The sequence below is a fragment of the Oncorhynchus masou genome, chromosome 7, assembly GCF_036934945.1.
Source record: "Oncorhynchus masou masou isolate Uvic2021 chromosome 7, UVic_Omas_1.1, whole genome shotgun sequence".
NCBI classification, from domain to species: Eukaryota; Metazoa; Chordata; class Actinopteri; order Salmoniformes; family Salmonidae; genus Oncorhynchus; species Oncorhynchus masou.
Window position 1 is genome coordinate 22,935,448 of NC_088218.1, and position 17,517 is coordinate 22,952,964.

The window sequence follows — 17,517 nt, forward strand, 5'->3', positions numbered from 1 at the left end:
GGTTGAATCAACATTGTTTCAACGTAATGTGTCAACCAATTGGAAATGAATAAAGTTGTCAAACCGGTACTACTAAAGTGTTGGTCCCATGTTTCATGAGCAGAAATAGAAGATCCCAGAAATGTTCCATACGCACAAAAAAACGAATTTCTCTAAAATGTTGTGCACAAATTTGTTTAAATCCCTGTTAGTGAGCATTTCTCCTTTGCCAAGATAATCCATCCAACAGACAGGTGTGGCATATCAAGAAGCTGATTAAACAGCATTATCATTTCACAGGTGCACCTTGTGCTGGGGACAATAAAAGGCCACTCTAAAATGTGTAGTTTTATGACACAGCACAATTCCAAAGATGTCTCAACTTTTAAGGGGTGTGCAATTGACATGCTGATGGCAGGAAAGTCCACAAGAGCTGTTGCCTGAGAATGTAATGTTAATTTCTCTACCATAAGCCGCCTCCAAGTCGTCTTATAGAATTTGGCAGTACGTCCAACCGGCCTCACAAATGCAGACCACGTGTATGGCATTGTGTGAGTGAGCAGTTTGCCGTTTGTCAGTGTTGTGAACAGAGTGTCCCATGGTGGCGTGGGGTTCTGGTATGGGCAGGAGGAATACGCTACGGACACGAGACCCTGAGGCCCATTGTCATGCCATTCATCATCATCCGCCATCACCTCGTTTCAGCATGATAATGCACTACCCCATGTCGCAAGGATCTGAACACAATTTCTGGATGCTTATAATGTCCCAGTTCTTCCATGGCCTGCATACTCACCAGACAAATCACCCATTGAGCATGTTTGGGATGCTCTGGATCGAAATGTACAACAGAGTGTTCCAGTTCCCGACAATATCCAGCAACTTCGTACAGTCATTGAAGAGGAGTGGGAAACATTCCACAGGCCACATGCAACAGCCTGATCAACTCTATGCGAAGGAGATGTCTTGTGCTGCATGAGGCAAATGGTGTCACAACAGATACTGACTTTAAAAAAAAGTATCTGTGACCAACAGATGCATATTTCTATACCCAAAAATGTGAAATCCATAGATTAGGGCCTAATGAATATATTTCAATTGACTGATTTCAATATGAACTGTAACTCAAGTCAAATCTTTAAAATTGTTGCATGTTGCATTTATATTTTTGTTCTGTATAAATAAATGTACTTAACCTGACTAACAGGTTGTTACATCAATTTAATTGACATAATCATCAGAACTATTTATACATTGACATTGAGTTACATTCCACATAGAAACGTACAAAATGTTTCAATAATATATTCAATATACAGCATATTGGGTGGTTGAAATTGTTGAATTTTAGATTAGACATATTTTAATTTGCCTTGTTTCAATGTTGATAGTAAAATGGTATGTTTGAATCAACGTCATTGTTTCAACCTAAATAAAGAGGTATATTCAAATAACATGCGAAGACGAAGTCCAATGATTTCTGCCTGAACAGTGACTCCTACTGGTATATGAGGGGTAATGCATTTCAGTGAGAATGAGTCGACAATCCAGATGAAAACCTCAATGTACCCTGCTCAGCTTTGGAAACACACCACACTTAGAAGTTTAGAAGTAGTTACCATTAGCTCTATAAATACGATGCCAAATTCATGATATTCATGACTTTTACCTTTTGATATTTTCTTGTATATGAAGGAAGGTTGGTTGAATTCAAATTAAATCTACAAGTTAATATACTTCACCATCTGAACCAAAAATCTAAGTTCAAGAATGGGACTCAATCAAATTTACTGGTGTTCTTTAAGTTAGATGTTTGGTTGAGATGGAGACGTGAATCCAACATATCAATAATTAATTTGTAGACAAACTGGATAATGAATTGAGAACGCAACCAAATATCAACATTTGAAGGATATCTTCTACTGGAATAGTATATATAGGGCCTATATAGGGCCTATAGTATATATAGGGCCTATTGTATATAATGAACAACATACAGTGAGCTCCAAAAGTATTGGGAGACTTAACACAATTTTTGTTGTTTTTTTTCTCTGAACTCCAGCACTTTGGATTTGAAATGATACAATGACTGAGGTTCAAGTCAGTTTCAATTTGAGGGTATTTCCATCCATATCGGGTGAAACGTTTAGAAATTACAGCACTTTTTGTACATAGTCCCCCCCCCCCATTTTAGAGGACCAAAGTATTGAGACAAATTCACTTATGCTTATTAAAGTAGTAAAAAGTTAAGTATTTGGTCCCATATTCATTGCATGCAATGACGACATCAAGCTTGTGACTCCACACATTGGTTGGATGCATTTGCTGTTTGTTTTGGATTTGTGTCAGATTATTTTGTGCCCAATAGAATGTATGATAAATATTGTATTGTGTCATTTTGGAGTCACTTGTATTGTAAATAAGAATATACTAGGTGTCTAAACAGTTCTACATTAATGTGGTTGCTACCATTACGGATAATCCTAAATGAATCGTGAATAATGATGAGTGAGAAAGTTAGATGCACAAGTATCATACCCGGCAAAAAATGCGAACCTCCCCTGTTATTGTAATAGTGAGAGGTTAGCATGTCTTGAAATTAGATTGATGTAACAACCTATTAGTCAGGTTAAGTACATTTATTTAAGTTTTCCCCTAATTTCAATGTTTACAACACTGTTTGAAATCAGATGAAAACAGTACTGGTTGCAATACGTTGACAAATTACGTCGAACAACGTTGATTCAACCAGTGTGTGCTCAGTGGGAAGTGTCCTAGTAACCAACAGCCTACATTATAATCCTTTCTACATGATTTAAAAGGAAACAACTTGATTTCAACTACTCTTTGTACTGTAGTTACATTGTCATTCACCTGGGAAGATGTTCTTGTCACTGATGGTTGTACACCTGCCCAGGAACGTAGCCTGGTAGTTTTGCATAAGGGGTAACCTAGAGGACAGGAGTAGAAAGTCATTCACTTTTATTCTAACCGACACACACAATCACATCACTTATATTTGACTGCAATTCTGATCTCAAGACACGTTTTGAAGGCAGTGTTTTAGAACGTGTGTTGCTGTTGCTGTCTGACCGTGTCAGGGGATGGTTGTTGGTTGGTGAGGAGTGACTTGCCATGTGACTGCGTGACTGTGTGACTCACCTTATGGGGAAGTAGTGTCCAGCGTCTCTTACATCCACCCACCAGCTCTGCTTCCCTGCCGACATCTGCCCAATCAGGTCACAAGTCAATGAATACATAAACACACAAGGACAAAACAAAGCCACTCCCTGCTGCCCTCTCACACAGTGGTCTCTCTCTCTCTTGATCAATGTTGTCTTCATTTTATTAGGATAGTTCAGTGGCCTTCTTCCACTCCATTACTGCTCTATATCCATCAGTCAGGGTTGATATACAAGCCTTAAAGCTGAAATCTGCATGAGCACAAACAGCGCCATAGTTTGCCCCCAGCACGTTATTGTTTTTGTTCTGTTGATGAAACGTAGGAGAGGAACATCCAGCATCGTGGCTAAAAATAAAAACTGTAGTACATATTCTACTGTTCTATTGTATGTGCAATGATGTCAGGGGAGAACTGTGTTCGTTGTTGTAATATTGCAAGCAAACGTGGCAGTCACACCATTATGGATTCCAGCTTTAAACTGTTTCTTATACTAGCTAGATTTATAACGTACAGTAAGTCTGGTTTATTCACTGCGGTACTGTAATTGCACTATTCCGTACCTGTGGCAGATTATTATGGATCTGTATGGCTGCATTGGAGCTTTGTGGTGCTGCCAGCTTGCTGCCGTTGCTGTTGCAGTACAAACTAGCCTCCTCGTATGGCAGCTTTGGTTCCGTCACAAACCAGAACTCGTTACCGTCAATGAATATGGATGTCTCATGGTGCCCACCTGCAACAGATGAATATTATTATTATTCTCAAATCCTATTTTTAGTACTCAATATATTAAACAAACTCAGCTCATACTTCTGATGGCTTATCATACATTGGTATATCATTTCATCAGAAAAAGTCAAGAGATATTACCAAACCTACATGTCAACACCACTCACCCACAAACAGGACCAAGCCTGGCCTACTGAGGAGTGACAGACTCCATCCAAGCTGGAGGGGTGCGCTCATCTTATCTACGAACATAGACAGGGCTCTAACTCCACTAGCTCCACAATGAAATAGGGTGCAGGCCAGGCAGCAGGCTGTTAGCCAGCCTGCCAGCTTAGTGGAGTCTGCCATTAACACAGTCAGTGTAGTCAGCTCAGCTATCCCCATTGAGACCGTGTCTGTGCCTCAACTTAGGTTGGGCAAAACTAAACATGGCGGCGTTCGCTTTAGCAATCTCACCGGAATAAAGACCTCCTCCATTTCTGCCATTATTGAAAGAGATTGTGATGCCTCACATCTCAAAATAGGGCTAATTAATGTTAGATACCTCACTTCCAAGGCAGTTACGGTCAATGAACTGATCACTGATCATAATCTTGATGTGATTGGTCTGACAGAAACATGGCTTAAGCCTGATGAATATACTGTGTTAAATGAGGCCTCTCCTGGGTACACTAGTGACCATATCCCCTGCACATCCCGCAAAGGTGGAGGTGTTGCTAACATTTACAACACAAATTTCAATTTCATTTTTTTTTTTTAAAGCTCATCTTTTAAATTTCTAGAAATGAAATCAATGCAGCCTACTCAATCATTTTTTATTGCTACTGGTTACAGGCCTCCTGGGTCGTATACAGCGTTCCTCACTGAGTTCCCTGAATTCCTATTGGACCTTGTAGTCATGGCAGATAATATTGACATTTTAGTGACTTTAATATTCACATGGAAAAGTCCACAGACCCACTCCAAAAAGTTTTCGGAGCCATCATCGACTCAGTGGTTTTGTCCAACATATGTCCGGAACCTACTCAATGCCACAGTCATACTCTGGACCTACAGATGAAGTCAGAAGTGTACATACAACTTAGGTTGGAGTCATTAAAACTCGGTTCTTAACCACTCCACAAATTTCTTGGTAACAAACTATAGTTTTGGCAAGTCGGTCAAGACATCTACTTTTATCTAAGTAATTTTTCCAACAATTGTTTACAGATTATTTCACTGTATCACAATTCCAGCGGGTCAGAAGTTTACATACACTAAGTTGACCGTGTCTTTAAACAGCTTGGAAAATTCCAGAAAATTATGTCATGGTTTTAGAAGCTTCTGATAGGCTAATTGACATCATTTGAGTCAATTGGAGGTGTACCTGTGGATGTATTTCAAGGCCTACCTTCAAACTCAGTGCCTCTTTGCTTGACATCATGTGAAAATCAAAAGAAGAAAAAAAAATGTGTAGACCTCCACAAGTCTGGTTCATCCTTGGGAGCAATTTCCAAACACCTGAAGGTTCATCTGTACAAACACTAGTATGCAAGTATAAACACCACGGGACCACACAGCCGTCATACCGCTCAGGAAGGAGACGTGTTCTGTCTCCTAGAGATGAACATACTTTGGCGTGAAAAGTGCAAATCAATCCCAGAACAACAGCAAAGGACCATGTATACAGAAAATACCCGAGCCCTGAAGCAAGCTTCCAGAAAATTGCAACGGAAATGGCGCTACACCAAACTGGAAGTCTTATGATTAGCTTGGAAAGACAGTACCGTGCATTATCGAAGGGCCCTCACTGGTGCTCGATCATCCTATTTTTCCAACTTAATTGAGGAGAATAAGAACAATCCAAAATGTATTTTTGATACTGTTGCAAAGCTAACTAAAATGCAGCATTCCCCAAGAGAGGATGGCTTTCACTTCAGCAGTGATACATTCACGAACTCATGATCATTAGAAAACAAATTACGGAGTCCTCTTTAAATCTGCGTATTTCTCCAAAGCTCAGTTGTCCTGAGTCTGTTTTTTAATACTATATCTCTATATCTCTTGGCACATTGATGGAAATAGTCATGGCCTCTAAACCTTCAATCTGCATACTGGACCCTGTTCCAACCAAACTACTGAAAGAGCTGCTTCCTGTGTTTGGCCCTCTTATGTTGAACATAATAAACGGCTCACTATCCACCAGATGTGTACCAAACTCACTAAATGTGTCAGTAATAAAGCCTCTCCTGAAAACGCAAAACCTTGACCTAGAAAATATAAAAACTATCAGCCTATATTTAATCTTCCATTCCTCTCAAAATGTTTTGGAAAAGCTGTTGCGCAGCAACTCCCTGCCTTCCTGAAGATAAACAATGTATACGAAAAGCTTCAGTCTGGTTTTAGACCCCATCATAGCACTGAGACTGCACTCGTGAAGGTGGTAAATTACCGTTTAATGGTGTCAGACCAAGCTCCGAGATGGGACACCCTAATTGGTCTACACGGACAAGTTCTGGCCTGGTTTAGAGCTTATCTGTCGGAAACATTTCAGTTTGTCTCTGTGGATGGTTTGTTCTCTGACAAATCAATTGTATATTTCGGTGTTCCTCAAGGTTCCGTTTTAGGACCACTATTGTTTTCACTATATATTTTACCTCTTGGTGTTCTAATTCGGAAACATAATGTTAACTTTCACTGCTATGCGGACAATACACAACTGTACATTTTGATGAAACATGGTGAAACTCCAAAATTGCCCTCCCTGGAAGCCTGTGATTCATACATAAATGAAGTGGATGGCGGCAAATGTTTTACTTTTAAACTCGGACAAAACAGAGATGCTAGTTCTAGGTCCCAAGAAACAAAGACATCTTCTGTTGGATCTGACAATTAATCTTGATGGTTGTACAGTCGTCTCAAATAAAACTGTGAAGGACCTCGGTGTTACTCTGGACCCTGATCTCTCTTTTGAAGAACATATCAAGACTGTTTCAAGGCCAGCTTTTTTCCATCTACGTAACATTGCAAAAATCAGAAACTTTCTGTCCAAAAACTATGCAGAAAAATGTATCCATTATTTTGTCACTTCTAGGTTAGACTACTGCAATGACTACTTTCCGGCTACCCGGATAAATAAATACACTTCAAATTAGTTACTAAACACGGCTGCTAGAATCTTGACTAGAACCCCAAAATTGTATCATATTACTCCAGTGTTAGCCTCTCTACACTGGCTTCCTGTTAAGGCTATGGCTGATTTCAAGGTTTTACTGCTAACCTACAAAGCATTACATGTGTCACGACTTCTGCCGAAGTCGTTGCCTCTCCTTGTTCGGGCGGTGCTCGGCGTTCGACGTCACCGGTCTTCTAGCCATCATTGATCCTTTTTTTCATTTTCCATTGGTTTTGTCTTGTCTTCCCACACACCTGTTTTCAATCCCATTCATTACCTGTTGTGTATATAACCCTCTGTTTCCCCTCATGTCTTTGTCAGAGATTGTTTTATTGTCAGTGTAGTGTGTTTGTTTTATAGGTGCGCGTCGGGTCCTTGTACCCATGTTTGTTTGTTTGTTATGTACTTTGTGTTATGGAGCATACTCCGTGGACTTTATTAAAAGACTCCATTTTACACTCCATTTGACTCTCCTGCGCCTGACTTCCCTGCCACCTATTACACCTATGCATGACAACATGGGCTTGCTCATACCCATCTTTCCGATTTGGTCCCCCCGTACATACCTACACGTATGCTATGGTCACAAGACGCAGGCCTCCTTATTGTCCCTAGAATTTCAAAAAAAAAACAGCTGGAGGCAGGGCTTCCTCCTATAGAGCTCCATTTTTATGGAATGGTCTGCCTATCCATGTGAGAGACACAGACTCGGTCTCAACTTTTAAGTGTTCATTGAAGACTCATCCCTTCAGTAGTTTCTACAGTGGCTTGCAAGAGTATTCACCCCCCCCCCGTCATTTTTCCTATTTTGTTGCCTTACAAGCTAGAATTAAAATATATTGGGGGGGGGGGGTTCTATCATTTGATTTACACAACATGCCTACCACTTTGAAGATGCTAAATATTTTTTTATTGTGAAACAATACTTTGTAGAGCCACCTTTTGCAGCAATTACAGCTGTAAGTCTCTTGGGAAATGTCTATAAGCTTGGCATATCTAGCCACTGGGATTTTTTGCCCATTCTTCAAGGCAAAACTGCTCCAGCTCCTTCAAGTTGGATGGGTTCCGCTGGTGTACCGCAATCTTTAAATCATACCACAGATTATCAATTGAATTGAGGTCTGGGCTTTGACTAGGCCATTCCAAGACATTTAAATGTTTCCCCTTCCCCAACTTGAGTGTTGCTTTAGCAGTATGCTTAGGGTCATTGTCCTGCTGGAAGGTGAACCTCCGTCCCAGTCTCAAATCTCTTGAAGACTGAAACAGGTTTCCATGTATTTAGCACCATCCATCATTCCTTCAATTCTGACCAGTTTCCCAGTCCCTGCCGATGAAAAACATACACACTGCATGACGCTGCCACCACCATGCTTCACTGTGGAGATGATGTTCTCTGGGTGATGAGAGGTGTTGGGTTTGCAGGTTTGTTGTGGTGCCATATTCTTTCCATTTTTTATTAATGGATTTAATGGTGCTCCGTGGGATGTTCAAAGTTTCTGATATTTTTTTATAACCCAAACCTGATCTGTACTTCTCCACAACTTTGTCCCTGACCTGTTTGTAGAGCTCCTTGGTCTTCATGGTGCCCCTTGCTTGGTGGTGCCCCTTGCTTGGTGGTGTTGCAGACTCTGGGGCCTTTCAGAACAGGTGTATAGTATACATACTGAAATCATGTGACAGATCATGTGACACTTAGATTGCACACAGGTGGACTTTATTTAACTAATTATGTGACTCCTGAAGGTATTTGGTTGTACCAGATCTTATTTACTGGCTTCATAGCAAAGGGGGTGAATACATATTTTGTGTATGTCCATTACATGAAATCCAAATAAAAATCTATTTAAATTACAGGTTGTAATGCAACAAAACAGGAAAAATGCCAAGGGGGGTGAATACTTTTGCAAGGCACTGTATGATTGAGTGTAGTCTGGCCCAGGGGTGTGAAGGTGAACGGAAAGGCACTGGAGCGACGAACCACCCTTGCTGTCTCTGCCTGGCCGGTTCCCCTCTCTCCACTGGGATTCTCTGCCTCTAACCCTATTTCGGCAGCTGAGTCTCTGACTTCCTGTTGCTCTTCCATGCCGTCCCTAGAAGGGACGTCAGTTGAGTCATTGATGTGATCTTCCTGTCCGGGTTGGCGCACCCCTCTGGTTCGTGCCGTGGGTTTGATCTTCGTGGGCTATACTCTGCCTTGTCTCAGGGTAGTAAGTTGGTGGTTGAAGATATCCCTCTAGTGGTGTGGGGGCTGTGCTTTGGCAAAGTGGGTGGGGTTATATCCTGCCTGGTTGGCCCTGTCCGAGTGCATCGTCGGACGGGGCCACAGTGTCTCCCGACCCTTCCTGTCTCAGCCTCCAGTATTTATGCTGCAATAGTTTGTGTCGGGAGGCTAGGATCAGTCTGTTATATCTGGAGTATTTATCTTATCCGGTGTCCTGTGTGAATTTAAGTATGCTCCCTCTAATTCTCTCTGAGAACCTGAGCCCTAGGACCATGCCCCAGGACTACCTGGCCTGATGACTCCTCGCTGTCCCCTGTCTACCTGGCCGTGCTGCTGCTCCAGATTCCTGCGGCTATGGAACCCTGACCTGTTCACCGGACGTGCTACCCTGTCCCAGACCTGCTGTTTTCGACTCTCTCTACTGCACCTGCTGTCTCTAACTCTGAATGATCGGATTTGAAAAGCCAAGTGACATTTAATCCTGAGGTACTGACCTGTTGCACCCTCTACAACCACTGATTATTATTATTTGACCCTAATGGTCATCTATGAACCCTTGAACATCTTGGCCGTATTCTGTTATAATCTCCACTCGGCACAGCCAGAAGAGGACTGGCCACCCCTCAGAGTCTGGTTCCTCTCTTGGTTTCTACATCTGCATTGCTTGCTGTTTGGGGTTTTAGGCTGGGTTTCTGTATAGCTCTTTGTCGGCTGATGTAAAAAGGGCTTTATAAATACATTTAATTGAAATTTGATTGACTTACCAGGATTGTACCACTCTGGGTTCTCTGGAGTTTTTCCTATTTCAAAATGAACAAACAAACAGTTATTTTCAACTATGAGAATGCAAGATTGAACGTGTAAAGGTCACCAAACATTTCCCCAAACTCTGACTCCTAAATTAGGGTTTCTTGTAAAAATGGACAGAGGACTGTTTATGTTGGCCAACCGGTTCACGTTCAGACACTACACAAGAGACACTTTTGAATTGAAACTAAGGAGGAGCTAGGACAGGTTTACAATCACGTGGCCAGTGTGTGTGTGTGGTTACCACTGGGGATCTGGCAGACCCACTCCAGCCTGACGTCACAGTGAGTGTGTGTGTGTGTGTGTGTGTGTGTGTGTGTGTGTGTGTGTGTGTGTGTGTGTGTGTGTGTGTGTGTGTGTGTGTGTGTGTGTGTGTGTGTGTGTGTGTGTGTGTGTGTGTGTGTGTGTGTGGTTACCACTGGGGATCTGGCAGACCCACTCCATCCTGACGTCACAGTGAGTGTGTGTGTGTGTGTGTGTGTGTGTGTGTGTGTGTGGTTACCACGGGGGATCTGACAGACCCACTCCAGCCTGACGTCACAGTGAGTGTGTGTGTGTGTGTGTTTGTGTCTGTGGTTACCACGGGGGATCTGACAGACCCACTCCAGCCTGACGTCACAGTGAGTGTGTGTGTGTGTGGTTACCATGGGGGATCTGACAGACCCACTCCAGCCTGACGTCACAGTGTGTGTGTGTGTGTGTGTGTGTGTGTGTGTGTGTGTGTGTGTGTGTGTGTGTGTGTGTGGTACCACTGGAGATATGGCAGACCCACTCCAGCCTGACGTCACAGTGTGTGTGTGTGTGTGTGTGTGTGTGTGTGTGTGTGTGTGTGTGTGTGTGTGTGTGTGTGTGTGTGTGTGTGTGTGTGTGGTTACCACTGGGGATCTGGCAGACCCACTCCAGCCTGACGTGTGTGTGTGTGTGTGTGTGTGTGTGTGTGTGTGTGTGTGTGTGTGTGTGTGTGTGTGTGTGTGTGTGTGTGTGTGTGTGTGTGTGTGTGTGTGTGTGTGTGTGGTTACCACTGGAGATATGGCAGACCCACTCCAGCCTGACGTCACAGTGTGTGTGTGTGTGTGTGTGTGTGTGTGTGTGTGTGTGTGTGTGTGTGTGTGTGTGTGTGTGTGTGTGTGTGTGTGTGTGTGTGTGTGTGTGGTTACCACTGGGGATCTGGCAGACCCACTCCAGCCTGACGTGTGTGTGTGTGTGTGTGTGTGTGTGTGTGTGTGTGTGTGTGTGTGTGTGTGTGTGTGTGTGTGGTTACCACGGGGGATCTGACAGACCCACTCCAGCCTGACGTCACAGTGGAATGGGGTGGCGTAGAACGGCAGAGGAGGGAATTCATGCATCAGGAAGACAAAAAAACTCTTTAAGGTTCCTTTCAGTGTCTGGTTAAAGAGAGAGAGAGAAAGAGACATTTGTTTCAAGACTACAAACCATTTCAGCATACCACTGCTGGCTTGCTTCTGAAGCTAAGCAGGGTTGGTCCTGGTCAGTCCCTGGATGGGAGACCAGATGCTGCTGGAAGTGGTGTTGGAGGGCCAGTAGGAGGCACTCTTTCCTCTGGTCTAAAAAATATCCCAATGCCCCATGGCAGTGATTGGGGACACTGCCCTGTGTAGGGTGCTGTCTTTCGGGAAGGGAAGTTAAACGGGTGTCCTGTCTCGCTGAGGTCATTAAAAAGATCCCATGACACTTATTGTAAGAGTAGGGGTGTTAAACCTGGTGTCCTGGCTAAATTCCCAATCTGGCCCTCAAACCATCACGGTCACCTAATAATCCCCAGTTTACGATTGGCTAATTCACCCCCTTCCTCTCCCCTGTAACTATTCCCCAGGTCGTTGCTGCAAATGAGAACTTACCTGGTAAAATAATGGACAAATAAATAAAATCAATATGACAACTGTAGACAGATATTCATCGCCAACATGTTTCTGTACCCTGGAGCCAGTGGCTTTTATAGGTAGTAAAACTCCTGGCCCTGATGATAATGACAGTGCAAAAGATGTAGTGAAATGGAGCATGTGATGTAGGAGGAAGCTGACATGGACACAGAATGAGGGCGGGTTTAAGTAGTGACAACTGCCACGACCGCCCACCAGCAGCTGCTCTGCAGTGTTGCGGCTGTATTCCAGTATCTGAACCAACCCACCTTAAAGGCTGTGCAGCCCCGGTTGTACTCGTCATCCTCGTGGAACTCTTGGGGGAAAATGGTCATGGACACCTTCGGATGAATCACAACATGTATATTATAATAATGGTTACTTATTATAGTTACACACAAGAGGTACAATGTTTTTGTCCTCTACTCACAGGCCTGTTGTCGCTCCACTCCCAGGAACCAGCAGCTGGGTTTCTCCTGTTCAGCCCCACCCAGAAGAACCGGTCATCACTGGGACAGACAGGACACAAACACTGTTAACAAACAATTCATTCTCACATCTTTTTGGGGGGTTTATTATAATTTTTGTGTGCTCAAAAGGCAGTGTTTAAACAATCTTCCAGTGTCTTAAGTATATTGTTGCTAGTGAATGCACCTTCCCCCTGCAGAGCATTGCAGGACAAACAGGGTGTGTCCTGGTATGAACCATACATGTTACTTTAGACTGGAATCAGCATAAAGACGATGATCCTGTGTGAATTTGAAAACACAGATGTGTGTGGTAACTGTGTTGGGTGTTGGGGACAGTTACAGTGGTGGGAACAAGAGCGGTGTGTAAGCTCTGACCTACGAGTGATATGGCAGTGTGGTGTGTACTGCATAAAGCTGGCATTAAGTTGCTGTTGTTGGAATGTGACTATAAACATACATTCACATTGTTTAGTTGAGGTGGCTAGACCAGTTTGACTATTGAGTTTGTGTTATCGCTGAGATTAAAAGAATGACGTGTGTGCGTGCATGTGAGCATATGCGCAAGTGGTAGGTGCAGCGTGTGTGTGTGTGTGCATGCAAGGGCCCCTACCTGATGGAGTCTCTCATAACATAGTGTAGGGCTTTCATCTCCTGTGGGTGGTTGAAGCTGGGAAGATGGGCCCCCAGGGCCTCACAGAACCTCTCTGCCTCCTCCCAGGACCGCTTACGACTCAGCCTCTCCTCGTGGAACACCTGGCACCGCATTGCCATGGTTACCAATACTAACACACCAAGACCCTACGGTAATGTTGTTATAACACACTAACATACCGCAATCGGGTCACCATGAGACCTCAATGTGCAACGACACAGTAACTTAAACCAACACGGTCACTAAGGCGCATCGAGGGGACACTGCTGAGTGAAGTAAACTGAATCTGCCTCAATTCATTTCAAGGACACACACAAGCCTACACATACCTTGTAGCAGTAGGAAATGCCAGGCCTGGATGTCCATCCATCGGGACAGGGGAGGTTAGGGTCAGGCTCAGGCTCTAGGGGCTGTGGAGCGGCGATGTCTCTCTTACAGATGGAGCCAGCTTTAAACATGGTGCAGTTCTTTACCATCCATTTACCCAGAGGATTGGCTGTGGACATCACTGCACAGCCCCCTGCTAGGGCTGAAACACACACACACACAGACACACACGTAAGCAACTCGCATACACACATATGTAACACACACAGACACACACGTAACTCAGGCACACCAATCACTCGTTTCTCTCCACTTCTGACCACTGAAACCCCAACAAGGTTAAACCCTCATCCAATTACAGAATACTTCTCAGTCGGGACTAACCTGGTTCAAACACGCCCCAGTTGGTGTATGTGACGTTGGTTTCCGAGCCATCCTGAGCGACCCACTGGTACTCCCCTGAAGTCTTTATGTCCTGGAGGCCCGTCCAGAAATACTGTCTCTTTACGTTGATCTCTTCTGCAAGGAGTCTATTGATGAAGGCCTGCTCAAACCTGTGGAGAACACATTGAAGAACGATTGAGCCTTGCGTCCTAAATGGCACCCTATTCCCTATATAGTGCACTACTTTAGACTTTGCAAGAGGGAACAAGACAATTAGTGAGACCGCACTGAATGTTGAGAGTTGATGTGGAATGCTGTTGGGTTTTGGCACCCTTCCAAGGCAATTTCTCTGAAATACAGCGTTGACTTTACAGTGACTGGACAATACAGAGCTAAAAGGAGGAATGAAAGAGAAAACTAGGAATGGCTGTACCTGTTGTTTATGGTGAGGTCACACCTGTCCCTGAACGACACTTCTTTAGAGTCCACTTTGTAGCACGAGTTCCCATGTCTCCTCCAGTCCTTCAGGAAGGTGAAGAGATGTAAACAAAACGAATAAATGAAATCAATAATCATTGAACTGTTACCCTACAGCTAGATGCCATTTGTTGTTTGTCCTCAGAAAACAAAAGAATAAATTAAACAAATTAAATCAATCAAAAGAGCTTGACAAGGTACAGCGTGTCCTGGGAAGAGGAGGTTGGGGCTGGGGAACAATGCTTACCCCTTCAGGAGGGCATCCTGTCGTAGAAGACTCGTTCACCTCTCCTTTCTTCTGACACATGAAAGGCAGCTCCTGGGTACAGCTCCCAACCCTCCAGCCATGAGACTGGAAACAGAAAAAGGAGATAAAGGCATGGGTCGAGAGATACCGTACATAGACTTCCTATAGGGGTTGTAAATGCCCAACATATAAGGTCTGCTATGAGTACAATGTCATGTTGATGAAATGAAGTGAGCAATGCCTATTTCTTAGCAAATGGCTAGCCTGTCAAAGCATGTTATTGTTGAAACATATCCAGAAGTAAACAAGCAAGATCTGTTGTAGGCTAAACCATCTTGCATAATGATTACACACACACACACACACACACACACACACACACACACACACACACACACACACACACACACACACACACACACACACACACACACACACACACACACACACACACACACACACACACACACACACACACACACACACACACACACACACACACACACCTCTCCAAAGTAGTAGACACAGTGAGAGTGTCCTGAGGGTTGGATAGGATGATTCCTGTCCCAGTAGGTGAAGGAGACAGGTGTCTCGTCAACCCAGCTAAGGATGGCTGGGTTCCCCGTCCCGTTCAGACCGATCCACACACCCAACACATCCCGTGATTGGTTTCCCTGAGTGTGCGGTGTACCTGCATGGAACTGAGTGCTGATCATCTCCATGCTGTCCAGGCTGTGTAGACTGACCAGGCCTCCTCCGATGGTCTTACAGTAATTTTCGGCCTGATCAAACATCTTTGGTTCATCCGTCACCAGCTTGTAACAGAACATGTTCCAAGGGGCCCAGCCCTCGTCACATATGGTGGATTTATACACCAAAGGCTCTGCAGAGAAAAACAAGATCAAGAAAAGATAGATAGAAATAATATTGTGTGAGTTAAAAGGCTAGGATGGCCTGACATGTAAATCAAACATTTGAGCACTTGGAAGAGCACTCTAAAGATAAAAAACAGAGGGAAAAATACAGTTGAATTGAGTTGCAAATCTAGGATGGCCTTCAAATGTAAAGTGCTTCAGCACCTTGGAAAAGTGCTACATAAATCTCTTTGGCAGAGGACAGAAATACAGAGTATCTAATTGGAGGATAAAAGAGTAAGACCTTCCCTATTAATGTGATAAACTGGTCGACTCTCACCTGTTGCTACCGACTGGGTGACGTTGACGTTTTTCTTACAGATGTAGGGAAGTTTTTTATCGCAGATCTCACTCTCGTAGTAGTTTTTCGAATTCATGAATCCACAGTCTGACTCCCTAAGGATCGATGTGTGTAGCATCCCTACACACACACACACACACACACACACACACACACACACACACACACACACACACACACACACACACACACACACACACACACACACACACACACACACACACACACACACACACACACACACACACACACACACACACACACTCTTAGTTTAGCTTTCCTAATGAACCAGCAAATCAGTAGTTATTTCTGTTTGTTTATCAAAGTTAGCAGGCTTGCTCATTGATACTGCTTTGTAGTAAACTCCTCGGTACTGAGGGTTGACAAAAACACAACCCAGAGAGGTCAAAGGGCTCTGAGGAAGGACAGTGACTGTCACGCCCTTGTGTATTTATACCTGTGTTCTCTGTTGCCAGTTTTCTCCTGTCTTGTCTTAATTCCTGTTTTCTAGTTTTTCTAGTGACCCCTCTGCCTGACCTGACCCTGCCTGCCGTCTTGTACCTTTACCCCACTATTCTGGATTACCAACCTATGCCTGACCTGACCCTGACGGCCGTCTTGTACCTTTACCCCACTATTCTGGATAACCAACCTCTGCCTGACCTGACCCTGACGGCCGTCTTGTACCTTTACCCCACTATTCTGGATTACCAAACTCTGCCTGACCTGACCCTGCCTGCAGTCTTGTACCTTTACCCCACTATTCTGGATTACCAACCTCTGCCTGACCTGACCCTGACTGCCGTCTTGTACCTTTACCCCACTATTCTGGATTACCAACCTCTGCCTGACCTGACCCTGCCTGCAGTCTTGTACCTTTACCCCACTATTCTGGATTATCGACCTCTGCCTGACCTGACCTGACCCTGCCTGCCGTCTTGTACCTTTACCCCACTATTCTGGATTATCGACCTCTGCCTGACCAGACCCTGCCTGCAGTCTTGTACCTTTACCCCACTATTCTGGATTATCGACCTCTGCCTCACCTGACCTGACCCTGCCTGCCGTCTTGTACCTTTACCCCACTATTCTGGATTACCAACCTCTTCCTGACCTGACCCTGACGGCCGTCTTGTACCTTTACCCCACTATTCTGGATTACCAACCTCTGCCTGACCTGACCCTGCCTGCAGTCTTGTACCTTTACCCCACTATTCTGAATTATCGACCTCTGCCTGACCTGACCCTGCCTGTCATCCTGCACCTTTGCTCCTGTTGTTGTAATAAACATTGTTACTTCGAAACATGAACCGTGATAATGACGTCATCACCACTCTGACACAGCAGTCGCCCCAAATGGCAGCCTATTCCCATATACAGTGCACTCCTTTTGACTAGGCCACGTGCTAATGGTTATATACAGAGGCCCATTCAGGCAAGTTGACTTGTTGTTCAAGCTCGTTCACGACAGTCCTCAAGCACACACACTGCCTGTCCCTGTGCAGTGCTGCATTCAGTCACAACAACCCTGCCTGCCTGCTCACAACACAACACTGGCCTCTGTGTTTCCCTGGTGGCATTGTGACACAGGCTGGAGAATGAGATGGGTGCCAGGCAGTAGGGTGGTATGATTGTGGCATACCGTACCAACCAATGCATGTACTATACAGTATATGTGCCACGGCTATATCGTTGTACTATAAATAGTTGTAACCTAGTTGTGACATTGCTATACATGTATATGTACCATAGTACCATATATGTACCATAGTTGTACCATGGTTATTACATAGT

General features: G+C 44.2%; 1 protein-coding gene across 2 annotated transcripts in view; it reads right to left on the reverse strand.

Moving 5' to 3' along the window:
- LOC135543517 (lymphocyte antigen 75-like) overlaps positions 1-17,517 on the reverse strand; it is a 45,159-nt gene that overhangs the window by 17,794 nt on the left and 9,848 nt on the right. For both annotated transcript variants that reach the window (XM_064970848.1, XM_064970847.1), the window contains exons 6-19: positions 15,703-15,843; positions 15,015-15,391; positions 14,509-14,613; positions 14,218-14,306; positions 13,785-13,954; positions 13,403-13,602; positions 13,032-13,174; positions 12,382-12,460; positions 12,221-12,292; positions 11,333-11,456; positions 10,029-10,064; positions 3,724-3,893; positions 3,142-3,206; positions 2,854-2,930 (exon numbers count right to left, since the gene is read on the reverse strand). In XM_064970848.1, coding sequence (XP_064826920.1) covers positions 2,854-2,930; positions 3,142-3,206; positions 3,724-3,893; positions 10,029-10,064; positions 11,333-11,456; positions 12,221-12,292; positions 12,382-12,460; positions 13,032-13,174; positions 13,403-13,602; positions 13,785-13,954; positions 14,218-14,306; positions 14,509-14,613; positions 15,015-15,391; positions 15,703-15,843 — 1,848 coding nt within the window. The remainder of the gene's footprint in view (positions 1-2,853; positions 2,931-3,141; positions 3,207-3,723; positions 3,894-10,028; positions 10,065-11,332; positions 11,457-12,220; positions 12,293-12,381; positions 12,461-13,031; positions 13,175-13,402; positions 13,603-13,784; positions 13,955-14,217; positions 14,307-14,508; positions 14,614-15,014; positions 15,392-15,702; positions 15,844-17,517) is intronic.